Genomic DNA, 27,301 nt, shown 5'->3' on the forward strand with positions numbered 1-27,301 from the left:
ACAATGCTAAGATGTTGATGTTTAGCAGGTATAATGTTTACCACGTTCACCATCTTAGTTTAGCGTGTTAGCATGCTAACGTTTGCTAATTAGCACCAAACACAAAGTGAAGCTTCTTCAAAGTAATGTCATTAGTTTTGCAAGTTTAGTTTTGTTGTTGTCTAGTGGAACAGCCAGACCATCGCCATCCCTAAAGACAAGCTGCTAGCATGGCATGTTAGCCCTGAAGTCACATTATCTATTGCAAAAAATTCATAAACACACATTCATAAACCAATCGGCCCGTAACTAACTTCTTTGCTCCTCCCTTCATATGTATCTCTGCCACGTTATGGCAGTTTTGAAAACATATAATCAACTGACAACAACAACAGAGGACGTGTCAACACCTCTGATGGACATACAGATCAAGATTTTGGAGAAATTATCTCCGTTTATCTTTCTAGTTCTGTTCTGTTGGGCCCCGCTGGTGTTTTTGGCCATGAACGAAGACGCTCAGGCCGTGGTGACAGACTGCTACGTCTCTGAGCTCACATGCTTTTTGTGTCTCTGAGGGCAGTGCCTCCCAAAAAAGACGCTGCATCATGGAGCCCACACTTTGGTACGTTCCCCTGTGATCCCTCTCTTAAGGCCTAAACAGCAGCTGGCGAGATTAGAAAGGAGAGGACACCGACACACACACACTCACAGCAACGTGGCCGGCCAGGATAGATCCGGTTCAAACTGGAGTGGGTACATCCAAACAGCTTCACTCGTCAAGGATCACCTAAACTGGACCTCTTATGTCCGTGGATCTCCAGCAACCTCACGGTGGACCTAGTCTTTTGTTTGAACCTCTATCCCCATATCATTACTTCATTTTGGGGTCCAGGCTGCATGAAACTCCATAACTCGCACAGTTTGAACTGACTTATCTGTGCTAATCTCACTTTGGCCATGAGCTGTTTTGGGTACCGCCGAGAGTTGAGTAAGTACGAAGATGTTGATGAGGACGAGCTTTTGGCTTCCCTCACCCCCGAAGAGCTGGCTGAGTTGGAAAAGGAGCTGGTGGATATCGATCCTGATGCCAACGTGCCAACAGGACTCAGACAGAGAGACCAGACGGACAAGACCCCAACGGGCACCTTCAGCAGAGAGGCCCTCATGAAGTATTGGGAAAACGAGACACGTAGACTGATGGAGGACGAGATTTGTGGAGGAAGCCCCAAACCGGTCAGTAATGATATTTAATTAGATTTGCTTGGCATTTGCACAATGTGGCAGAGGTGAAGCCAGCTTGTTTGAAGTTCTATCAAATGGAAAAACAGATTACGTAGATGACTTAAAAGTAATATCTTCACTAAAAGGAAAATCATTATAAATCACTTTCTACCAAAGTTGCCTAAACAACATCTGCGTTAATTAGCTTTACAGAACACAAATACTTATAATTACAGCGTTTCATCTCAAACACTGAATGATTTGATCACAATACAGGATGAAGAACAAGAGGAGTGTGTGACAGAAGAAAACAGCGGAGCAGAGGAGGAAAAAGATGTTGAAAATGAGAAAGAACAGAGAAAGCATGAAGCGCTAAAGCAGAAGGAAGAAGAGGACGAGGAGGAGGAAGAAGAGGAGAGTGAGGAAGAGGAGGAAGCTGTAACAGAGGAGGAGGAAGAGGAAGAGGAAGATGAGGAGGAGGAGGAAGATGACGATGATGATGATGATGATGAGGAGGGACAAGATAATAAATTAAAACCCGAGCCCTCATGGGCCGACACCCTAAAGCTACTCAAGCCGCAGAGGGTGGAGCCTGTGAGACTGACTCCTCCCCCTCCACCCGTCGACCCGAATGCGATGGGAAACCCAACCGTCGTCGACGACGCTCTCCAACGAGCTCTTGGCAACGACCCTGAGCTCACGGAGGTTAATCTGAACAACATTGACGACATCTCAAAGGTACGAAGAGCCGCTTGCTAGCATCCGGCTCTTTACTGTTGAGTAACTTTTGATTGTGTGCCAGCTTATTTTTGGAACCAGGCTGCTTGCCGTGATACGTAAATGGAGGGAGCATAGTTATATATTTAGCACGACCACTTCTTACAACTGGAAAAATGAACCGCATTGACATCGTTTCTGTTTACACAAGACTGTTTACATCACCTCGTGGTTTACTCGATGGCAATTGACCTTTGCATCAGCTTTGCTTCATGCTGAGAATATTATAATCTACTTTTTAGGAAACCCTCATCCGATTTGCTGAAGCACTGAGGTCCAACACATACGTTAGGGTCTTCAGCGTCGCCAACACCCGAGCCGACGACCCAGTGGCGCTGGCCATTGCTAAGATGCTGAGGGAAAACTCGTCCATCACCAGTCTGAATATAGAGTCCAACTATGTGAGTGGAAAGGGCGTGATGGCGATGGTTCAAGCACTTCCTGGAAACAACACCCTGACTGAGCTTCGGTTCCACAATCAGAGACACATGTGCGGCGGACAGGTGAGTTCTTCACAACGCGGTTCTTCTTGTCTTGTCTTATCTGCATGGAGTAACAATGTCTACCTCCCGTCCCCCTTCAGGTAGAGATGGAGATGGTGAAGATACTGAGGGAAAACCACACCTTGATCAAGTTGGGCTACCAGTTCAACCTGCCTGGTCCCAGGATGAGCATGACGGGGATCCTCACCAGGAACCAGGACCGCCAGAGACAGAAACGGTTACAAGAGCAGAGACAGCTGCAGCAGGAGGGCCAACAGGGGGCGCCAGAGGGAGCTGTGAACCCCAGAACCAGCGCACTGGTATGTCACTTTGCTCCACTATGAGACGTGTTTACACCTGCGATCCCACTAGCCTTTAGTCGTTCTCAATGCATTTGTAACAATCCACTTTGCGCTCTGTCTCTAGAAAGGAACTCCTCGTTCATCCCCTTACAGCTCACCCAGAGCCTCTCCTTGGTCCTCACCCAAACTCCCCAGGAGAGACCTGGCTAAAAAACAGACTCCTCCTGCTCCACCTCCTCCCCCCCCTCCACCACCTCCGCCTCCTCCCCCACCTCCTCCGCCACCGCCTCCCCCGCCGCGGGAGGAGAAGAAGAAGCCCACCAGGATGATCGCGGAGGTCATCAGGGCGCACGAGGCGGGCAGCAAGAAGGTGAGGAAGACAAAGGGTAAGAAGGGCAAGAAGGGGAAGGAGACGGAGAAAGCGGAGACGAGCAGCATCCTGAGGGAGCTCAAGAACGCGCTGAGGCCAGTGTCGGTGGAGAGGAGAGGGGAGGAGGCCAGCAGGCCGTCCACGCCGGTGAGGTCAGCCCACGACCAGCTGATGGAGTCCATTCGCAACAGCAGCACCGGCAGCCTGAAACGGGTAAGTTCAAGGAAGTGTGCAGCAACAGGGACGTTTAAATGATGTTCGTTACCTGATGTTATTATCCCCTGAGTACTGCATCAGATTGAAGCTGGGTTATTTAGAAATATGTTGAGTGGGAAAAAAACAACGTTCATCCTGCACAAGCAGAGCAATGGACTTCATGCAAATTGCATTAAGTGCCCCTACAGGCAAACTGAACAAGAGGGAGGTTTAATTTAGATGAGGGTGACACAGAGTCAGTGGTGTCTGAGTCATATATGTTCTGTCTACACACACACACAGAGAGAGAGAGACAGAGCGAGAGAGATGCAGAAAATCCAATATAAGCTGAACAAAGAAGTAAAAACAAAAAGGATTTCAAACAAAGAGAATGAGACAAACAAATAGAGAGCATTCTGGGTTATCTTATAATTATCTTTAAGCAGTATGTTACTTTCACTGTAAATGTAATTCATACATCAGAAACGGGGTTTTTTGCTATTTTTTTTATCTTGGAGAAGAGAGTGAAGTATTACCTTGGCTGAAGCTTTAGCACAGCTTGTAACATTGTTAGTGGAAAATCAGCTCTGCCCTGAGATTACGGGGTCTGCTAGCTGTGAAATTCCTGCCACTTAGTGAAGGTATTTATAGAAACCGTCCAGAGGAGCTTTTTGATAACAGACATGACATGTCGTTACCACAGCACGCACACTCTCCAACAACAGCCCACTAGCACTTCATCTGTTGACACCACTAAGGATGTCACGCACATATTTGGATGCAATGTCCAGGCTTGCATGCTTATCAGGAAAGATTATAATCAAAAGATTATTTTAAATAACATACCGCAACCATGATTCCGCAAATATTGTCATCTGAAAAGCCAACAATTAGAAAAGTGTGCACGACCGGCAGTGGGTTAGCGATAGCATAAAGATTGGAAACGGGGGAAACAGCTAGCCTGGCGTACAAAGGTGACAAAATCCATCTCCTGCTCACAAATGAAGATATATCTATTACAACCACAACCTTAGTTTTACACTTTGGCATTTGTGCATATTAAACAAAAAAGATTTGTTTCTGGTCTTTATGTTAAGCTAAGCTAAGTTAAGCTAACCGTTTGCCGGCTACAGCATCATATCGTGGTTCTATCATTCTTTTCATTGAACTCTTATATTTTTTTGACATGTAAAATAATCTCTTTAAGTTGCTTGAACTTTTGTTAAGCAATGTTGCAGCCAATTAAAGTAGTTGTAGCGAGGTTGTACACTGCCAACAACTAGAAAGAAATAGCAACAATAAATGAGCTTCTTCCCTTCTAATGAAACGAGGCCATTTTATGGGGAAAGTGGTTTGAAGACCTCATTCTTGTAGCCATGGCTCAGAGCTCATAACTTGACCACCGACTTATGTCCATTCCTCTCGTCCCTATCTTTGCTGTCACCATCACATCTGTTAAAACGCATTCATGCCTGTATTTAAAACTGACATAGCATTGTCATTTTCCAGGTGGAAGTCCCACATCATCTACGACAACAAAAGCAAACGTAAAAGAGGCCTCCTCACGGCCATGGAGTCTGCGTAATGACGACGCTCGAGGGATGAAAGCATGTTGGGATTGCCGAGGAGCCAAAAAAAAAACTGAATTCTGACTCGTGAAAAAGAAAATTTACTGGAAATTTGCACAGCAGTTATAGCTTTACAAGTTGTTTTTTTTAAGTTTTTAAGCATAATTGGTTATGGTGTTCGTATATTAATTTGCAGTTAGTTGACTGAACTGTTTACTGATATGTTTCCTATTTCACTGTTTTCTTGTAAAATTGTAAATATGATCGGTTGTTGGTTGAATTATGTGTCCATTTCTAAATATAGCCATTTGGTGTTTACAATACTTGTCCGTGGACTGTTTTCTTTGGTTTCTGGATGAGTTCCACTTAAAAAGAAAAGGGTCACGCTGTTGTGCAGCAGTGTTTTTTTTTTTTACATCAGTGAGTCATCTTACTGGTCAAGCGCCACTGATGCATATTCCCACTCACAACACACCCACGCCAGTCAGCACGCATTAGAGCAGGGCTTTGGCGCACTTCGTTTGAACAATTCACAATGCATGACAAGTGAAGAGAAGGAATAGACACCCACTACTAGCTCCACTGACATCACAGAGGAGACATCGACTTGCAACAAAAATCCCAAAATCGAAGAGAGAGTGACAGCAAGAGACTGAGGGATGTGAGCTATCAGCATCCTAATCCTGGTCCTGCATTTGTTTATGCTTCTTGGAAATCTTCCCAGTCTCCGAAATCCAACAAAAGACAACACGGTCAGGGGCTCAAGGGTGGCAACAATGAGAAAACTACCAATTACATAAATTCCAGACCCTTTTAGAGCGACGTCTGGCTTCAAAGGCATTCCATTAATTAAGTCCATTAGTCTAAAAACTGTGGTATGCACAGGAAAATGGTGGGCAGTACTATTGAGGATATGAGATGGTATATTGCGTGATAAGAGTATTTAGAAGAAAATCCAACCTTAAACAAGACAGCGCTGAGTTCATCTCCATATGCAGTGCACCCCCTCCCCCAAAAGCAGTACACTAAATAGCCTTCCCAAGTAAATAGGCTCAGTATGCATAATTCATTCCTTCGACTAAGTGTCCTAAGAATAAAGCTTCCTCTATTCAAGCACAGCACTTTGCCATATCTGTCAAACTGTCAACAGGGGATCCTTCCAGAATATGGAAGGACTTCCTGCTTGTAAATGCGGTCTCTGCACTATCCTCACAGGATGGACAGAGGTTTTAATGGTTTTAATGTCTGTTAACCACAAACCAGACTGTTGGGTACACACGGTAACATGTATTCCTTTAACACTGACCTACAGAAAAGCCTCTAGCTTCTCAGTCACAGCACTCACACCCTTTGAACCTTTGCATTCCTCCCCAACGGATGTATGCATTGTTGCCGATTTACAATCTATTTCACTGTGCTAATATTAAGCAGACTATCCTTACCTATAAATCATAAAATGCAAAACCTAGCTTCAAGTGCATAAAAGGGCAATTTCACCAATAAATCGAATTGTCTCATTCTATTTAGCTTCAGGACATCTGGCTGAATTTTAACAGCAACAATCATTTTTGTAAAATGTATACAATTATTTATGCTTTCTATATACAATGAGTTTAAAGATCGACGGTCAAAAGACAAACGGCGCTCCATGGCTTCTATTAATGCCTTTGTTTATGTGCATGTGTGTCCTGTTGGTGTTGATCGGGATCTCTATGGAAGCAAGCAGCCACACAAGTGGAAAGTGTCATACCTGATCTAATCCCCCTCATAAACTCTGCAGCACAGAGAATACAGGGTGTGGAGTCAGCTGATGTGGACCGTACACTAAAAATAAATGGAGGCATAGAATTGTTGCGTTCGTTATTGTGATGGTCACACTAAATAAGCTTCTAAAACTATTGTTGAAAGGTTAATTTCCTGGAGGATGCTCTCATCTCATCTCGGGCCTGCACATATTCCCACGGAGAAACAGAAATACTCCTCGTTGGGAACCGGAATCAGGTCGGTTACATGACACAACGTGTACCGGGTGAACTGGAAATTACTAGCCGAACTATGCTTTGTCCTAACTCACCTAGTTTTCCTTTCTACTTGACTCAGTGGGTGACATGGTAGCAGTAAAGGGTGTGATAATCCTCTGCTCAGCTGTTCCCAGATCTGTCCAACTTCCTGTATGGCTGTCTATTGCCGGTGATGAGGCCTGTTTTCATCACACACTCTCTCACACACACACACACACACACACACGGACAAACAGATGCACATACTGGAATTACAAACCTGACAGACATTATTGTGCTCTCTTACACAAGTGCAACAAAGTCTGTGCACATTAAGTATTGGGTCTCTTTTTCTCCTTTAAAAGGTCAACTCTACAAACTTAAATCAACTTCAACCATAAAAAGCCTTGGGAAGAAAAATCCATAAAAAAAACAGGCTGTGAAGGGAAAGGAAGCCCAAAAACCAACATATGTAAATATCAACCTTTTATTGGAGTGTACAATGTAAGAGTTCATGATTTGTCAAGCCTCATTGAGAAGGCCTGGTGTCCTTATTTACCGAGTCACCTACAGAAGCTAACATCAGTGAAAACATGGCAAGGTTTCCCCCAAAAAAGTATCTTGACATTCGACAAGAGGTCAGTTCTTACATCAAACAAGTGGCAATTTGTCTCTAAAAGACAGAATTTAAACATTCCTCTTCTGCAAACAATGAAAAAACACACAAAAAAAACCCATTTTGATGTCATTTTTTCTGGATATTTGTTGCACGGAGGGTAAGACGTTTCGGCATTAGCTCTCCTATAAGCCAAAACATGATAGCAATGTTAGCATGCTACTCGTTAGCCTGTGCAAAATGCTAACATTGAGAAAACCTGGAAGGCCAAACTGTGTTTGACGCTCAAAGGAAAACGGGGTTAGCAGTTAACCGGCTCTGGAGTTAAAGTGAGACTTTTGAAAAAGTACCCCGTACAAATTTAAAGTAGAATTCATGAGCAATAAAATGCAGTCTTGCTTTAAATTCGATACACTCAGGGGTTTTGCTGCTGTTGCAGTTTTCGGCCTGGTATGACCAGTTAGCATATGCTTGCTAATGCTAGCTAACCATAGATAGATATACGGTATCTCCATTTGTGCTACTGCTACAGTATGGTTATAGCATTTCTCCCCACAATTGTCACTTGTGGCTGCATTAGCGCCTCGTTGGTTAGCGAGCAATCCATAAGTACAGAGTCGCAATAACTGCGGAAATAACAGTTCCTAATACGTTGCTTGTACTTTTGAGTCAGACTTTAACCACACCAGGACAAGTCATGCCATTGCAGTTGTGTTTTTGTCAAAAATAAGCAGATTTTTAAAATCATTTTTGACATTGATGGAACAATTTGGCATTTAAAGCCTTGTCCCGTGTGAAAAATCCACCTTTAAATAAAATACATCTGACCATTTGGTCTTTGTAGAGAATAATTGACCACCGAGTCATTCGAACTATTCCTATATTACACCTCATGATTTACTAGTTAGTCAAGAACATGTGGATACTGAATGATGCCATGAATCTAGTGTTTCTCCCTAAACTGTCAGCACTTAGTGTCTACAACAGGACAAATACTACTTTATCCCCGCTGTCTCTGTACAGCAACTTGGCATATGGACCCATTATAAGCATCAGGTGTGTAAAACTAAAATGTCTTTATTACTTAAGCTTAACATGTTGATTCCAACAAACAGACATTTATTAATACTCTGCTTGCTATTGTAAAAAAAAAAAAGATAAAACGAAATTTCAACAGCATCTGAAGTGAGATAGTGACCAAATAAAGAAATAAAATAAAATTCACAAGAGATAGTCAGCCATAAAACTGTGGGCTACCTCCTTGCGCGTACTGTATGTAGTGTGGTGGGTTAACGGTTTAAAAATGCTTAATGTACAAGTGCCTCATTACTTAAAGCATATGAATGTTCCATAACGATACAGACCTGAAAATGTCCTGTATTCATGCAGCGAGTCTCCTCTTTCAATCTGTGCAAAAATATAACAAGACTCAAACTCTGGAGCAAATTTACAGTCGACAGCAAACGAAGCTGAACATTCCAAAAAAGAGCATTTTTCTTCTTCTCAGTTTTAAGAAAATATGAGTGCTAAACTAGGTTAATTTGAATAAGTAAAAATAAACTAGAGCGCAATAGGGTATGAAAATAGTTTTTTTTTTTTTCTCCTGACAAACAATGAAGACACGATTGATGAAGGATTTCTGGCGACTAAGCCCTTCCCCTTCAATCACTGACCAAAAAAAAACAAAAACATTTAACTCTACGGTTCAAGAGACAAGTTGATGCGAAATTATTGTGTTAATCTGGGGAATGGGAACACGGGAGAGTGACAGGAAGTGAACATGCGGTAACATGATAAGAGGCAGCAGATGTGAAAGATGGCTGAGTAACAGATGGAGGCGAGGTTGGGAATGTGGGAGGAGGAGAAAGAGATGCAGAGCGATGGAAAAGGCCGAACACAGTTAAAATGAGACATATTGCCATCAAGAGACGAGATGGAGGCGACAGAGTGGAGACAGACGTGACGGAGCGATAAAGAAAAAGCCTTAGATATGAGAATGACAAACATTTACAGATTAAATGAGGTATTGCACAGATTAATAATAATTAAAAAAAAGCATAAAGGCAACAAAAATATACAGCAAATTGATAGAACTTTTCCATTTAGAATTTTGAAATTAAAGATTTCTTTATGGAAAGACAAGAGTTATTTTAGTGTCATGATCATCCACGGGGTGGAGTGGGGAGAAAAAAAAAAGAAAAAAAAAATATATATATATATATCTCGCTAGTCCTCCCATTCATCATCATCTTCAAAGTCCTCATCATCGTCATCGTCATCATCCTCATCTGTGGAAGAGAAGAAGCCGTTCACAAGAAGAATAACGAAAACAGCTGAAGTGTTCTTACAGGCAATGAAATAATAAAATTCACTGAACGAATTATCCTATTAGATATCAAACTGGCATTTTCCAAAGCACTTCTTTTTCCAGATAAAGTTCGTATATATTTTTCTGTCTGTTTAACAGTAAACCTTCACTTTCTCTGAATCATGGGAAGAAAAGTTTCCTCCACCGTCTCAAAATAGAAAAAAAGGAACTACGAGGTTGTTCACGACTGAGGAGGAAGTGGTGAAAGTCTATATTCTGGCGACAGTGCGTCATCTGACACACAGTCAATGATGCATAGTCTGAGTGCCAGCGACCGGTGTCTGTTTCTGTGTACCTGAAGAGTGAATGGCCTTGCTCCGTTTCTGCATCACTTCCATCAGCGCCCCCACGATGCCTGCCGAGAGGGCCGGGGTGGAAGGGACTGAATCATTTTCATCCCTCTGTAAAGAAGACAGCACGCGTTAAAGCACAGGATTAAGACAAACACATGTTTGATTGAGAGGCGTGTGGCGTGCGTCGCATGTTTACTGACCACTTTGAGTTTGGTTCCTTGTCGGATTTGGTCCAGAAGTGCGTCTCGGCCGGTGTTGGTGGACCCCGGCCTCTCTTTAGCGTCCACCTTCTTCAGCTGGGTGCCTTCTCTGATCTGATTCAGCAGTGCCGACTTGGGCACACCGCTGTCCCCGCCGTTAGCCTCCGTGGGCAGCATAGGGGCAGGGGGCGGAGGGCCGGGAGGCGGCGGAGGCGGAGGGGGGGGAGGCGGTGCTCCGGTACTTGACAGAGCGGAGGATGAGGGAGGAGGAGGCGGCCGGGGAGGCCCTGCCGAAATTGAGGCATGGGCTGGCGGAGGGGGAGGCGGGAGAGAGCCCCGGCTGGGCGGGGGAGGCGGTGGAGTGGACAGGCCCGGTCGGGATGGAGGGGGAGGAGGGGGTGCAGAGATGGGAGCTCTGGAGGGGGGAGGAGGTGGCGGGGCACCTCGCCCCCGGGCTGGAGGGGGGGGAGGAGGTGGGGCTGAGCTGTGGTGCGGGGGCGGGGGAGGGGGGCCGCCTCTGGACGGAGGGGGCGGAGGAGCTGGAGGAAAAAAAGAGAAAAAAGGAGCAGCGCTGTAATCATCACTGCGGATCCTTCAGAGATCACACTGCAGATTTAATGTATTTTTCACATTTTCTCAAAAAACAACTGCATATCCGTCAAAAATCTATTTCACGGCACATCTGTCAAAAATCAGTTGCCCAATTCTTGCTAAGTGTCAATGCATCATGCAGTTATACAATCAAACCACTGGGGGCAGCCTTCCCCCATGTATCTCATGAGGAGCTCACTATTGAAAGCTTTTAGTGTCTCCAGACGTCAACACGATGTCAGCCAATGATGAAAAGAAAAACTCAAATACAAACAAGTGTAACAGAGCAAACACTGAACTCACTTCAGAAACAGGAAAAAACCCTCACTCGCTATCATTTAATCGTTAATTACAGTTCAACTTGACGTGCACAGATCATGCACAGAAACCTACCAATCCACCTGGGCGGACCTGGGGATAAAACCACCACACGGGTTAAACTGACAGTCACCCTTTGAAATGCATATCACATTATAGTGCAGTTTACTGTGGACGTGTGAGAGGTTACCTTTTTTAATTTCCCTTTAGAATAATGTTTTTTGTCCAAAGAAAATAATCTGGTAATACCTTTTTGCTTCTATGGCAGTAAACTTGTTTTTTTTAGGGTATTCCAGACGGTGCGTCGGCCTTACCTTGTCTCCGTAGCTCGTTTTTGACAGCTTCTACGCCTCCTTTCTTCTCGATGAAGTCGTAGATGACCTTCGAGGTCTCCTTGTCTTTCAGCTGAGCCTCAGAGATGCCACACATATCAAACAGATGCTTCAGCTCGGGGTCCAAGTTGTTCAACTGAAGAAAGAAAAACAGGAGAACTTCACTCTGTGCCTCGGGTTTACTGTACGGAATCAGCACAAAAGAGTCTAATTAAAGAAACTAAAGGATATAGAACGGATCATTCTGTCTCACTGGTGATATTCAAGAGCTTTGCAGCTCAGTAACACATGACGTGGCAGGAGTTGAGTTCGGTTCAGTTGGGATTAAAAAAAAGACATTTGACAAACTAGTTTGACACTGGCTGCTGTTCATTCAGGGAAGATTAAGTATGTGAGAAGTAACTGTTCTTACACTCTCCCTTGTGAGGACTCAGATATGAAGATGGCTCAAATGAGACCACAATATCAGTGATTATTCTGCCACCTGGTGGTGTGGGGTAACACTTACAGGCAGACACAGACAGTGAAATGTTTACTACTTTTTGGTGAGTTATCACTTAAAAAAGTGGGTGCTTTATCTGCAGTGGTGGCTGGTGGAACATGTTCTAGGTACGGCCATCTTATCAATTTCAGCAAACATCCCAGTATGATTTAATGCAAAACAAATGTAAGTATCAAACACGCATTATTACTTGGCAGTTAAATATTTAACATGTATTCCAACACGAAAACAATCAGTAAATAACACTTATATAATATAATATAACATGTTCATTTATTGAGATGCCCCTATGGACCTTGTTATAGGAGGTACAGATCAGGAGAAGTAAACATGAAGTGTAATTATGAATACTGATGTTAAATTAAGCTATCTTGAATCAGCAATTGGCTAAACTGCTTCATAGACCCGTCTCTTTTGGGCCAAAACGATTAGGCCCCCCAAGCTGCGCGTTCTCAGAGTGTCGTGCACACAGACAGAGAGCACGAGCAGAGAGCACACAGGAGGAGAGGATGAGCAGACGAGCACGAGCAGGAAAAGCATATATTTTGCGCAGATATCATATTTTACACACATTACTGGGTACATTTCACAGTTCAAAAACACAAATATTGACAATTTGTATAATTTATGATTATTATAAATTTTCTTTTTTTGTGTGGCTCATGGTGGGGCCATGCCCCATGGCCCTCTATTGACCAGCCGCCACTGTTTATCTGCATCTATGGAGTGAGGAAAGCAAATATTAGCCGGTAAGACTATAAAATACATCCCGAGCTCATTTGTGAATCCACTTATTTGTGCTCCAGTTTGAAGCCTGAGGATTTGAGAGGTGAGCGAGCTTTATTCTGACGTCACCCACTCAAATAAGTCCTTGAAAACATTAACTTATGAACGCAAAATCATCTGAATTTCATCTTTTTCATTAGCCGACAGAGTAAGTCCTCTGACCTGCATGATCTCATACTAATCATCCAGAGTCCATCAGAATTACCGATTTTTTTGGGGGAACGAGTCCATGGATTATGCAAATGAAAGTTGATTCTCTTCGCTCCAGAATCTCCGTGTGCAACGGCCCTGACGACGCGGCTCCGCTTAATATTGTGAAATAAATCTTTCTAGAAGAGGGATGAGTGACTGACTAACAGATAAACTAGGTGCCAAGTTTTGAGAATATCTCGAGGTGACATACTCCCACGTGTGCAGAGAGACGTATAAACCAGCATTAACGTTGCATTCTTCTATTGCACTTACATCAAAACCTGTATTTGGATCCCATCCTACATGCCCAACGTGCCTGTGAGAGAAGCAAAAGCGAGAGAGAGAGCATGTGAGATCAAATGAGGAGTACATTTTACCCAGATGGCCCGTTTGTAACCTGCAGTATCTCATAACAGACTGAGAGCTGCCGCTGACCGTTCCCTGAAAGCACAGCACAGATTTTCCTGCATTACCAATCACACGACACATTCTGTCGGATTAGATTCTCAATGAAGACGGCCTGGATTAATACCGTGGCCTGATTCACCAGTCCTTATATGGACGAGAGGGATTCTGGGCCAACATGTCGTATTGGAAACGTCTACAATAACCTTTTAAAGACCTGCGGTCACATAGCCGTCTACTGGAGGTGCGTATACACAAATGTTTAATCTGTATCTTGTTCTGCATGGAAGCACATGAGCATGTACACTAATCCTGACTGGCAGTATAAGGGCTTTAATAAGGGATGAACTCTGAGTTATGGTCGTATCAGTTCATGTAGCGCCACCTGATTTGAACCCCACCCTACGAGAGGCCGGTGCCGACTCACTGGAAGTTGCTCGGTGTGCCGATGTCTGCCTTGGTGAGCCTCTTCTTCTTCGCCTTGCCCTTTTTCTCCCTCTTGCGGAAGGACGAGTGCACGCTGTTGATCACCTGAGAGTTGTTGTGGAAACGTGGAACATTGCTGATCTCCGGGTTTTTGATGTCGATAGTAGCCATGGGCAACGTCGGGCCTTTAAAAAAAAAAAAAAAAAGAAGAAATGACAAGAGACGACGACGACATTACGGTTTGTATGACAACACAGCACCGGAATGCATGGATGAGGAAATATATAGACACAAACTTGTGGTTTTTTTTTCCCCCCACGAGAGCAACGAGTAAGAGTGCTTTTTAAATAACACGTATACCGTCTTTACAATGAATGGATACAAATGATATCTCCGGCAATTGTTTAAAACGTCATGAATGTTGACAACCAAGCGTGGGGCTTTTCAGGGCCAGCAGTATTGTATCAGTTATGTAAGTCATTATTTAACAGCTGTTACAGACTGTTTGGCACAGAGAGGTCTCGCTTCTTGATCTGGGTTAGTGGGTGTGAAGAGGGGATATGTGGGATTATAGCATCATCTCATTACTTCGGGTTATTTGAACTAAATTACAGACCGATACCAAACAAGTGTCTTTCAGGCATCTGTTGTCAAACTGGTTCTGTCAGTTTGGTGAGTCTCGATTAATCATCCACATTGTTCTCTGTGTAAACGCATTTCCTTTTATTTACTTTAACCGTTATTTAACCAGGCCCTCATTAAGATGTTAATCTCAATCAGGCCTCGACAGGCAGAAATAACAAGGAGTTAGCAAACGTAACAAGACAAAACAAAACGATGTCTGAGGGGGAAAAAGGTCCACGCAAGAGTAACTCCAACATACACGTGCAGCCAGACAATGTGGATTTCTGATCAACAGCCAGCGGTACCGGTGCCTCAGCGGCAGCACATACCTTTGGCGCTCTCGCTACCTTTGGGTGTTTTGCTGGGCGAAGGCGAGGCCGAACGGCTGCATCGCCTTCTCACCCGGTCCCAAATACAACCGCCTCCTCTCGCTTCGCAGGCGCTCATACCGACACCGAGAAGCATTTCGCCGACAAAGTTGTGAGCTCGCTTTTCGGGGGACGCGGAGAGCCGGTTGGTCGGGTCGGAGAGAGACGGGTACAGTTCGTCCTGAGGGGGGACCAGGCAGTGTAATGAGGACAGGCAACTCCCGGGGCTCAGACCTCCACCCCCTACTGCTGCTGCTGCTCCTCCTCCTCCTCCTCCTCCTCCACCGTTGCCTTCGCAATTAAGTTCCTCAGAGGGAGTAGACAGGAAGGTGGTGCAGAACATCATCGTTGCAGCTGACTGCGAGAACAAGCTCAGATGGAGACACCGAGGGAGATCCTGGGTCAAACAAGAGCTTTGAATGCAGATTTGTGGCTCAGATGCAGCCTTTGCTTCTTCGGCACCAGAGAGGTTTTCTTTCTCAGTCAACGGCGAAATGTTGTCTTTCGGAAGTACCGAATCCAGGAGGTCCTCATCCCTAACGTGGCCAGACACTTCAATACAAGATGATCCCAAAGGTTTCCAAAAGCACGACCACAACACCAGCACGGGAAAATAAGCCAACTTGTGACGGCGCAAGTCTGCGTTTACTGAAGTAATGTCCTCATCAGACATCTGGTGGGGTTAACGCGCATACCGCCTGAGCTGTGAAGGCAGATATCCAGCACTGCCATCCAGAAGGGAGACCAGACAACCGACGCTCAGCCAGCCAAAGTTTACCGTCGCTCACACATTCCTTCCATCACAGCAAGTTTTCTTCTGTGCAAATTGTTCACCAGATTTCTGCTTCCCTGCTTTATCCATCTGCCTGAGCTCTGCATATTTTGCATCTGTTTTGCAATCATTTTTCTCTTCCGTTGACTTTGCATCACAGCGGGGAGCACCGTCAGATTATCTTGCTGGGATTGGCTCCCCCGCTCCACCTCCGCTACAGTCTCCTCCCGCTCTCTGCAAAAACACACGCATGGACCTAATCCCAGCAAATTGTTCTGGGTTTAGCGCTGGATTTTTATTTTTTTTTACGTAACCGTTAAAACCCATCCACGCATAATCCCACGTTAATCTCCGGGGGGGGGGGGGGGGGGGGGGGGGGATAAGGTGAAGACAGATTCAACGAGAAGAAGAGGGACGAAGGGGACAAATGATGAGAAGGGAAGAGCTGGAAAGGGCAGCAGGAGAAAAGGGCAGAACAGATGGAAAGCAAGAACCAGGCTGGAGATGACAGACGGCAACAGAGCTCTGATGCGGTAATGGGAAGTGAGAGTGAGAACAGATGGAGACGGAGAGAAGACAAGGATGACTTCCTCTGGAATGGAAGCAATTCAAAACACAAGATCCAAGACAGGAACTGGTAGAAACGTTTCTGCGCAGGTAACTGGAACACACCCCTTTTAGAGAACGCTCGTCCCTTTTCTCCTTCCCAGTGAACTGCATCATAGTACACCAACACAAAGCCAAAATAATTCTGAATCCAACCCCAAAATGGTTCACCGTGTAGCTCGCAGTTACATGGTGGCTTACGTCATGTACGACACGTCATATATGGCCGTCTGACCACATGTGACCCAAAACTAAGCATCCACAGGCCCAATGACGTTAAGCGGCTCTGGATAGGAGCATCGGCTGAACGCAAAAATGTGTCATATTTGTGTCACACACACACACAGATATATCAATAAGCCAGCTGCATCCAATCATGCCGTTTGTCAGTCAAAAGCTGGCTTGTCAAACGATGCCGTGTTAAACAAATGTGTGCATGTCCACAAATGTTGAGTCATCAGACTGCACCGAGCGAGGGCCGGGCCATGAAGGGCATGCAGCTCACGGATCAAGACTCCACTCCACGTGTAATCGGATCGTGACGGTATTATGAGCTTGCGCTTTATTTCCCTCGAAATTCCGAAACAACTCCAGTTATTTCCTAGAAGTTCTCAATCCTGCATTAGTGTGTAAGCGATGTGTATAGGAAGCTCGGTCGTGTCTAGGAGTCAAACTGAAATTTGAGAATGACAATTTTTTGCGAAGAGAAGGTAAAACGTAATCTTTTTAACACACCTGGTTAAGAGTTATGCTGTATGGAAATCTGACACAGCTGATGTGAAAACGTAGTTTTTGGACAGCTGTTGATTTTAGATGATTAAAAATGTTGCCAATGCCGTCAGACGCAGGTCTGACTCTGGTTTACACGTCGTCTGTGTATTCCTGAAAGCTAATCGACAGGAAACAGTGGAAAACATACCATTCGGAGGGTCGCGTCTCTTCTCTGTGAACACACAGACAAATGCAGTCGTTACAATCTCATCTAGCGGGCAGCAGTGGGTTGTGTTAGTGAGAAGTGTGTGTCGGAAGTGCGTCAGCGCACAGATATACACAGAGATAGAATTGGTTTGTTCGCGCGCGGCTCGGCAGGATTGTGCACGTGCTGCGCAGAACGGAGAGTTATTTGGAAAGATCGGCAAGTTTGCAAACCAAAGTTTGTTTGGTTTAGGAGACGTTAGTCAGACATTCTTACACACACATACGGCAGCTGACATTATATACATAGATGAATTCAACACTGCAGAAACTAAACTCTGCAGCGGTACACTCATCTCTCATTCGCTCTCATTTAGTACTATAAAGAATATAAATACTAAAACAGGAATGCCATTGACACACATTGAGATTTCCATCAGAAGACGCCTCGGAGATAAGATTAGGCCCCCTGTGCAGAGGGCTGAGGGGGTGAAAGATGACAGAATGATCCAACTGAAGGGTCAGGAGATGACTCGCAGAAGAGGGAAGACGGACGGTCTTAAGCAGAAGAGGATGAAAGTTAAGGACCGAGTGCCACTAATTACTTAAAGACGGCGTCCGAGCGGCTTTGCAATGCGTTTGCAATTGAAGCCTCAGTCACGGAGTCTACATTCCTTGAGTACTACTAATGTATTATCCGAGTTAAAATATTTAAGGGCAAAACGGTAAATGAAACCGTCCTCGTTCAATTCATGCTCTTCCACCTGGACATAGTACACTCATGAGGGATGAAGTCCTCACTGCTGATCATTGAACATGAAACTGGAGTGCCCTTTGTTTACTTTGGGGATTTGAGCAGCTTAATGACACTGAAAACGGCCATGTGTGTTATCAAAGTGCTGAGGAGTGAAAAGAGATCGCAGGAGATCAGAAGAAGAAGGGAAAGTTCAGAGCATTTAGTTTTCCAAAATGACACGTTTAGAAATGAAATGTATCTCGTGCTCACACTGATATTAGATAACAGGTCATTTCACCTCTTAAAGACACACGAACCAAAGCAAACACAGAAGCAGACATTACAGAACGTAACATCCCTGTGTTAACATGGTTTGCGGGATTATTTTGAACACGAGATATGAATTTACGAAACATGTCATTTTTCCAGTGAGTTAGGTGAGTGGGTAGGATTTGTAGGCAAGTGAGCAGCAGCGGTAAGATGGTACCAGATTTCCTCTGTCTTCTCCCCATTAGCTCCGCCAGATGGTTATGGAAACGCTTGGTCTCCTCCTCACTGGCGAAGTTCAGACCCACTTGGCATGTCTGTAAACACACACACAGAACTCAATGCATGTTTTGTCAAGGACCTCCCTAAACTACCTAATTCCCATGCAGAATTTAAAAACCATGATGTGCACACACACTCCCAGCATTATTATTATTATTATTATCATCATCATCATCACAACCGGCTGCCCCACATACCTCATGGTCTGCTGCAGTCTGAGCCACCGTTCCCACCAGATAACACGTTTGACCCACAAATAAAGACGTCTTTCCACAAGAAGCGCTTTGGAGTTCACATAGAGTTCGGAGTTCTACACACTATTTAGTTTTAGGCCGTGTGATGCAAATAGACACACCGTCTTATGGTGGGCAAAGTGCTTGTCGTGGCAGCTTTTTAATAGGATTACTGGATTTAGTTTTTTGGAGAAGAATATAAACTCGGAGACTATTTGGTTGCACAAAATCATCTCCATAAATCTACACAGGTTTTTATTAGGGTTGGGTCCAAAGACTCATTGATGACTCAAATGTAACACTCAATGACGGATCTCTGACGGCAAACACTGAGATTATCTCAATTAATGCTGTTCCCCCTCCTCTTCCCTCTCCGGCTACATTTTTCTTGAATAAATAAAAACAATTTTTAAAAAAAAGCAGAAAAAGTACTCGTCTATGACGACGATGATGAAGGAAACAGAGGATCGTGAATAAAATAAAAGAGAAAGCTGTAGCGAGGGAAACTCACGTCGCCAGCAAATGTGATGAAGTAAGGTTTGGGGACGTAGATGTTGAAGTTGTTGTACAGCTCCTGTTCAAACATTATCTTACCATCCTGTGGGGGAAAAAACACACACAAAGGCAAAGTTGAATGAAGGATTAGGAAGCGGTTAGTACAACAAGCAGCTTAATGCTAGAGGTCTTAAATGAAAAGACGTCCCCACAGATTTAATTGTGTGGCGATAAAAATATAATATGAAGATCAAATGGCGGCGGTAGCATCGTCTGCCAGAGTCTACAGGGAGGAACCACAACGATGTGAAGTGCAGGACTGCTCCCGGCGCTCTATTTACTTACCTTGATGTCCAAGACCCTGATGAAGTAGGATCGCAGGGGGTTGTCTTTGACCAGACAGGCCACCCCGCAGCATCTCTTGGTCCAGCTGGAGTTCCTATCTGACGTGAACACCTGGACCACTGCTGCAGACAATGACTGGAGGGAGAGAGAGAGAGAGTCACGTTTATCCTGTGTTGCTTAATTGATACTATTTGTAGCCATGTTAATGCATCTCACAGGGGTTGTAAGCCAGCACAGCAGACGATAGTAATGAAATGCATCCTGTATAGGGCTGGGCTATTGGCCGAATGTATTGGCGATTGACTGTGTACATCGTTTGTCGTTTTATTTGGCTAATTTAACCGTCTGCCTCAAAAGGACGAGAGCAGACGGACTTCAATGTTTCTGTGAACTAGTCAACCGTTTAAATCTGTAAAGCTCAAGTTTGCAAAACTCACGATGTGTGAGCTGCGATGGTGGAGATACAGCACTGCTGCTTACTCCACTGACGCTCAAAAACACCACAGCAGCCTCAAAATGTTGGGACGAGGAGGTGACCATGACTTCTTTCCAATTTCAACTTAATTTAGGGATCACTGCCTCCTCAATGCCATTTTCACCAAGCCCATAACTTAGTTGAGTGAAGCCCAATATCTTTAGGATGATCAAAATAGTTAAATGACTCTTGGACATCAATATATGTCAATAGTATGATATAGTAATAACATTCCTCCAAACCCGATGTATTGCTGGACTCGCCATCCCCTAACAACATTGCTACCATGGCAAATGAAGTGGTGGCAACATGCCGTGTGCTTTCCAGCTGCAGCCACAGTGAGATAAGTAAGGATAAGACAAAACAATGAGAAGGAGATCAATAAAGGTGCAGTTTAGTGCCACTCTTTGAACAGGGTTGTTGACGTCGCATTTACGCAGAGATAGCTTCAGAACAAGAATTGTTCTTTGAGTCCCGACCAGAATCTCAGAGAGTCTGTGGTGTCAGCTAAATACAGCTGTTCACACATGTTCTCCAGCTAAACGGCCTGAGCTTGAGTCAGTGTTTTTCACAACGTAGGCCGAAATTGGCAAACAAGAGCACATTTTAAAACTGAAACCGTCCGAATTGGGCCGAGTAGCAAACGCAGGCTCGGTGGGGGCCCCACAGAAGAGAGTCCATCAATGCCACGTATAAAAAGCAAAGCCTGAGACTAAACTGCACACACACACAGACAGACACAGGGAAGAGCACACCTGTAGCGCACACCCGCAAACACATCCATGATCACATGACCAGATCAGCCTCTCACTGGTTTTACAGGCTGCTGGAGGGGTTCTCTCACACCAAGGGGCCCCGGTTCACAGTCATTACCTCGCAGATGAAAGCGACGGCACCGAGAAGGGAAATGCTTGCTGATCTTTAGGGCCTTTTCAACTCGATGGCTCCAGGAATTACCGCGAGACAACATCGCAGCCCACAAAACAACAAATGACAGCAAGACACCCATTTCTAGAGCAGCGAGGATCGTTCTGTGGTTATCTTTCTGCTTCCACACTTTCGTTTCTTTTCATCTTGCTCGTTTTTCAGACTGTTCAAGACGTGAGCAACAGTACAGCTGTAGTCAAACATCAGTAACATTAGGAGAAATTCCTGTCCTTATCCTAATATTGATATTTACAGTAACGTGCTCACAACACAGGCAACAGAACAGGTGCGCATGCAGAGGGACAGTCACGTCATAGTGCGAAAATCAGACCTCGCAGTATGAATGACGCTGCAGAACACATCATCCAATCAGTGTCCCACAATATAAGATATTGATTTCATCCACAAAATCCCACAACTGAAAGGCACGCAACTTTTTTTATTTTCCTCCCACATCTGTGTCAAACTCTATCATAGATGTACCAAGATATTCGTAATCATATTTATACAAACATTCACTCTCAGAGCAGCATCACAGCTCTGGATCGTGTGGATTTGGATCAAAAGGAGACTAAGAAGAGAGTTTTGGTGACGGGGTTTCTTCTGAACAGCGACTGTAACTGTGTCCAGGCTCTGAGGCCCGGGGCTTTCATCCGCCCGTGGAGCGCTGATTGTTCCCGACAGGGCCAAAGGCTGCAGGAAGTGGAGCTCTGTCTGTGACATCATCGGAACCCATCGAAAAACACTCTCTCACTCTTACATACACAGTCCTGCACATTAATTCCCTCTCTCTCTCTCTCGCTTACTTGTTGTCAAACACCTCCAATTTCTACATCTCTCTGCTACTATAAGGACGCCCATCATCTGAACAACACAATAATATCTTCAAGGAGATTGGTAGGCACCACACAACATTACATGTCAGAGAACAATTCTCAAGTGTTTGAAGGTGGAAAACACTCCTTTAGGTTTCTGAAAGATAATTATGTGAGAATCTTGCAACGTGATCCCACCAGCCGCGATGCCAAATTGGACCAGGGGCAGGGGGGGGGGGGGGGGGGGCAACGGCCCCTTTCCCACTTCCTACCCCCCTTGCTCGAACCACACCCATCTTCAAACACAGCCTTCAATTTCATCTCAACTCGTGACAAGATCTGTCCACAGGCGGACAGAAACACAGACATAGAAACACGTGGCAAAGTACTTAAAACGGCTTCTGCGGTAGCTCCTGCTCCAATGAGGACCATGCTTTACCATGATCTCACACACACACACACACACACACACACACACACACACACACACACACACACACACACACACACACACACACACACACACACACACACACACACACACACACACACACACTAGAGGTGAAAACAATACAAGCCACACACGCCATCTGGCTAGTAGTAATCACACGTAATGGTGAAATGAGGAGGGTTGCAATTTCTGTCTCCGAGTAGCGAGTCTTGAAGAAGTTTTATTCTGATTAGATTAGAAGGAGTGGGAAGAAACAGAAGACAGGACAAGTTGTTGATGCAGAGAGGCAGTGTGGGACGTGATGTAAAAAATTGAAGGAAGAACGGGCTTGAAGAAGCGCTGAAGGAGAAAGATGAATGAAAAGGAGAAAGGAAGGAGAGAAAGGGAGTAAAGTGAAGCAAAAGAGGAGTCATGTTGCACTTCTCCAGCACAAATCCCCAGAGGAGGCCGACCACGGGACTTCCTGTAGGACAGGAGTGCTGATCAGGCAGTCTGCGCGCACACACACACACCCACACAGTGTGAATTGGACCCCTTCCACCTCTTGCTCAGTCAAACAGTGTTGCTGATGGCAAAAACAGCAGAAGGAATACCAATGAGTAAAACCAAATGAGTAAGACCAGTGTGTGTACCTGTGTGAGTCTGTCTTTCTTTACGTGTATGTGTGTGTGTGTGTGGCTGCATTATTCACACAAGCCAAAAAACAGGCTGGAGTACTTTCAATTCCTAAAATATGATCCAAGTAGTTACACATTTACAGGAATAGGTCCTGCTACCTTGAACTGTCTCGCCAAACGTGGTGACCATAAATGTGTATGTGTATGTGTGTATATATATATATATATATAGCAAAATCAAGCAATGTAGTGCAATAACATTGCCCCTTTGGATCACTGTTTTTCAAGCAAGCACACAACAAGCCCTTTACTGCTAGAATAAATCGAGTCTAATTCAGCCGCACTGAGCCAAGTAATGGCTGTGCAGACAATAAAAAGACAAAGTGAAGGTGATTGTGACTCACATTTTCTGCACAATAACCACACATTATGTAAGGCGCGATCACTCGGCCACTAAATCACTGGTGGGCATTCTAATTAGACTGTTGGGGGAGACGCACAATGTCCGCCTCTTCCACTCTCTCTCTCACACATAAAGACACACACAGTCCGCCTCTCTCCCAAACTCTCTCTGCATGCAAGGATGTGTGCGGACACACGAGCGCGTAGGACTGAGGAATGTTCCCGATTCCACATCTCTCCGTCACATGCCCAATGACACAATTGCCAGAATGCCAGAGGAAAGACATCATTGGATTTTTTTTTTTAAAACAAGTCACATAGGTGTGGGAAGACACGCCACGGGAACCTGCTGCAGAGCGGGAGGCGGGACTCCCCCACCCCGCCACATGGTGACCACATACAGGCCACATACAGGCCTGACATCCCATGTCACGGGGACAGGAAATGTAGCCTTTCCAAAGCAAACACGGAGACCTCAAAAAAAAAACAAGCACATGACTGGTTCACGATAGAATGAGGAGGTGAGGAGCCATTTCTCTGTCACGCCACCTTGAGTGTGCACATTAAAAGGAAAGCATGATCAATATGGGGAAGTGACCTGAGAACAAATCAAAGTCTTATCTGAAGGCTATTTAACAGGTGAAGGTGCGACATTCTTTCCACCTGATAACACTGGGTGACAATTTATATTTAGTACAAATTAAAACTACTCTGGAAGGCAAACAACCTTTGTTCTGATGCTGTCTGTTAATATTAGTTGTATCTGTGTGCAGTGGCGGCTGGTCAATAGAAGGCCATGGGGCCTGGCCCCACCATGAGCCACACAAAAAAAAAAAGAAAAAAGAAAAATTATAATAATCATAAATTATACAAATTGTCAATATTTGTGTGTTGGGACTGTGGAATGTACCCAGTAATATGTGTAAAATATGATATCTGCGCAAAATATATGCTTTTCCTGCTCGTCCTCTCCGCCTGTGTGCTCGACACATCTGAGAACGCGCAGTTAGGGGGGCCAAATAGTTTTGGCCCAAAAGAGGCGGGTCTATGAAGCAGTTTAGCCAATTGCTGATTAAAGATATGAATGAGTGACATACAATTTAGCCAATCAGCACCCTCAAATAGATTCAGCGTGGGGCCAAAACAATTTGGACCCCCTCGCTGCGCGTTCTCGTCAGAAGTCTCTACGCGCGAGCGCTACTCCAAGACCCGTTTGAGAGGAGAACTTTGGCGGAGATTCTGCAGCCAAAGAGCTGATATCAGATCAGCCTGACCTCACAATCAGACAGCAGACTCGCGGGAAAGGGAAGCAGTACATGCGAAGCTTCTGTACTAGCTGAACACCAGACAGGTTTGGCTAGCAAGATGACGTCATGCTAATAACATATTTAGCTTTTTAAAACAACGGGGACGGATCCAGCACGGACAGTTACGGGAGTGAGGAGGTAAGGAAACATGAGAACACCAGGGTAGGGAGTGAGGGATGAGGAGGTAAGGAAACATGAGAACACCAGGACACACATGAGAACTCTGTCAAGCTACATATTATGCAAAGTGAACATCTTTTATTCTATAGTTGTCCTCAGTCTCATCTGCTTAACTTGGTCATGGAGGCATCAACATGTAATAGAGATGGTAAATTAACAGTGAAAACTCATCATAGCTTAATTTAACATCAGTATTCATAATTACACTTCATGTTTACTTCTCCTGATCTTTACCTCCTATAACAAGGTCCATAGGGGCATCTCAATAAATACACATATTATATTATAGAAGTGTTATTTACTGCTTTTTTCGTGTTGGAATAAATGTTAAATATTTAACTGCAAAGTAGTAATGCGTGTTTGATACTTAAATTGTTTTGCATTAAATCATACTGGGATGTTTGCTGAAATTGATAGGATGGCCCTACCTAGAACATTTTCCACCAGCCGCCAGTGTCTGTGTATAGTTTATTAATATGCAAATGTTCACCCAGTGGATGAGCCTTAAGGGGAAAAAACCTGTCCTGCCAGATCATAAAGCAAACATATAAAAGAAACATGACATTAAGCTATGCTGAGTCATGGTGCTTGATGCCGCTGCAAACGTCTTTACTTAAAATGTGGCTACAATTTGCTGTGCATGGGGCTAGCAGGCTATGCCATATTCCACAAAAACATAAAAATGAGTCAGCAGGATGCTACACGTGTTCCGTAATATCTGACTATCTCACAACATTTGAGTCGTGACAGTGCACTACTGGTCTCGACTGCAGTCACACTGGTACCCGCAGCCCACACCCCCTCCACTGCGCTCCCCTGGGATTGTGTTGACTGGCATTAGCGGGACTTTATAGCTAACGTTAGTCAGCGCTGTCTGGCCGGTGCATTCCTCACAGTGGATACACACTTCCCGAAAAACAACCAAGGTTCAGCTATGTTATGTAAACCTATGACTTTTCGCTGATGGATTTAACAGCCCAGGTGTCTCGAGCTTTTAAGTTACGGGCGCACGAGCGGAGGCAGTAATGAAAACTTGCTGTTGCCCAAAATGTCACCGTCCCAAAACGGGACGCCGGACACAGTCACTGTCAAAACAAACCACCCTCTTCAGCTAGAAGTATCAAGTGGTTCCCAGGGAAGACGGACACGTTGTCTGCGATATCACAACATTCAAACTAAAGGCCACAAACACACCTCCTAGCTAACGTCGTCTTCCGTCTCGGGACAAGAAACACAGACAAGGTGGTTAGCTTTATTAGCTTTCTTTTTCTCAGCTATTATACAACAATTTGATTGGGTGAAAAAAAAAACTTACGATGCATTTCCTGCCAAGGTGGTTGAAAAGGCATTCATTTTCCTGCGGTGTCAGTTGTATCGACCCGAGATTTGCTTGTCGCCGTTGCGTCGGATGTCCACTCATTATTAGGAATCAATGTGTTAAGTGTGCACCGACTGTAACTCGTGTGAGATACAAAAAAAGATACATAAACAATTCCCCGGTCATCCGTGGCCTTGCTCCGACCCCCCTCACACCGGTGGTTTGTGCTGGAGCTCCAGGGATATTGGGGTGCCGAGGAATGTATGCCGTTTAGGGACGCGGTGCAACGTCCCGCTCCTCTTTAAAATAAGGTAAAACAATTGCAGCGACTCAGCGAAAACGGAAAACGGCAAAAAGTTTCCTGGGAAGTCCGTCCGCCAGAGAGCCCTGAGCCAGTTCCATCCAACATGGCAGTGTTAGGACGAGTCCACTATTTGGGAATGGGGTTTACCTTTCCCAGCTGTGTGCCACATAATTACCAAGAGCCCATTCTGGCACGGCAAATGGTGGGGCTTTTGTTTTTCATCTGAAATTTCAACACGAAACTATATTCTGTTTCAAATTCGAGTGAGGAAATAATGCTTAATAAAATCACAACTCTCAGCGCACTCCCCGTGGAGATGGTTTGATCCTGTCTGCTCGTGGCTTTTATGGCAGGAATGTGTGCGAGTGCATAATGGGAGGAGATAAGAAATAAGGTGTAAGTTGTCAAGATAATGGCATACAACACTCAATGTGAGAGGAATTGTTGAATACCGAACAAGTGTGAACAAAATAATCATGGAAATTGTAATTTCACTCTCATGATTATAACGCTCTATTTTAATGTTGATGTCAGAGAAGTCATGGTTCAGCTGCAGAGCTGTCATCCGGGCCCTAGGATTTCCCAGACCACAAGCATTCCCTGGGACATGAAATAATTTGCCCCCTGAACTGAAACGCTTCTGGGATGTTACACAGGTCTCTTTCTTTCACAGCAATAAACTATAAATAGGCTATAAAAAAGTGAAGCACGATTAAGACTGCTCCAGTTACTATACAATGCCCTCTGGGGTATAACATATGCTTCAACGAGTACACTTCAGTGTGTTTCTCCACAATTTGTGTCAATTGACTTGAGACCACAAAATGAAACACCACTTTCAGGAGCCCTGTTTGCGTCAGACATTTTAATCTTCACAATAAACAGCGCTCAACCATCAAGCAGACACGCTTAGAGGCTACTATGAGTAGCCTTGAACAA

The 27,301-nt window shown here is 44.6% G+C and overlaps 2 protein-coding genes across 5 annotated transcripts; one reads left to right on the plus strand and one right to left on the minus strand.

Annotated features, from left to right (window-relative positions):
* Positions 1-854: 854 nt before the first annotated feature.
* On the plus strand, positions 855-5,162 carry lmod2b (leiomodin 2 (cardiac) b). The gene is made up of 6 exons (XM_079294926.1): positions 855-1,212; positions 1,477-1,938; positions 2,220-2,480; positions 2,561-2,779; positions 2,886-3,344; positions 4,836-5,162. The coding sequence occupies exons 1-6, from the start codon at positions 937-939 to the stop codon at positions 4,875-4,877; spliced, it is 1,719 nt and encodes a 572-aa protein (XP_079151052.1). The 5' UTR covers positions 855-936; the 3' UTR covers positions 4,878-5,162.
* A 2,223-nt stretch (positions 5,163-7,385) lies between these two features.
* On the minus strand, positions 7,386-26,450 carry LOC306795552 (actin nucleation-promoting factor WASL-like). Of its 4 annotated transcripts, XM_079294091.1 has the most exons (12): positions 26,056-26,450; positions 19,567-19,701; positions 19,238-19,324; positions 18,432-18,528; positions 17,213-17,236; positions 13,925-14,108; positions 13,366-13,408; positions 11,595-11,748; positions 11,356-11,373; positions 10,372-10,910; positions 10,174-10,279; positions 7,386-9,798 (listed from the first exon to the last, which is right to left on the minus strand). In XM_079294091.1, exons 1-12 carry the CDS (start codon positions 26,158-26,160, stop codon positions 9,737-9,739), a joined length of 1,554 nt encoding a protein of 517 aa, XP_079150217.1. In that variant the 5' UTR covers positions 26,161-26,450; the 3' UTR covers positions 7,386-9,736. The 4 variants fall into 4 exon arrangements, with proteins under 4 accessions (XP_079150217.1, XP_079150219.1, XP_079150218.1 ...); XM_079294093.1 differs by lacking the exon at positions 17,213-17,236; XM_079294092.1 differs by lacking the exon at positions 11,356-11,373.
* Positions 26,451-27,301: the final 851 nt, after the last annotated feature.

Source organism: Melanostigma gelatinosum (genome assembly GCF_949748355.1).
Source record: "Melanostigma gelatinosum genome assembly, chromosome: 22".
Classification (NCBI taxonomy): Eukaryota; Metazoa; Chordata; class Actinopteri; order Perciformes; family Zoarcidae; genus Melanostigma; species Melanostigma gelatinosum.

Coding starts and splice junctions, on each gene's coding strand:
- lmod2b (XM_079294926.1), top strand. CDS start 937: ATGAGCTGTTTTGGGTACCGCCGAGAGTTGAGTAAGTACGAAGATGTT. Junction 2,481..2,560: donor GACACATGTGCGGCGGACAG/GTGAGTTCTTCA, acceptor GTCCCCCTTCAG/GTAGAGATGGAGATGGTGAA. Junction 2,780..2,885: donor ACCCCAGAACCAGCGCACTG/GTATGTCACTTT, acceptor CTCTGTCTCTAG/AAAGGAACTCCTCGTTCATC.
- LOC306795552 (XM_079294091.1), bottom strand. CDS start 26,160: ATGAGTGGACATCCGACGCAACGGCGACAAGCAAATCTCGGGTCGATA. Junction 17,237..18,431: donor GAGAAGACAGAGGAAATCTG/GTACCATCTTAC, acceptor GTGTGTTCACAG/AGAAGAGACGCGACCCTCCG. Junction 13,409..13,924: donor GGCACACCGAGCAACTTCCA/GTGAGTCGGCAC, acceptor CTTCTCTCACAG/GCACGTTGGGCATGTAGGAT.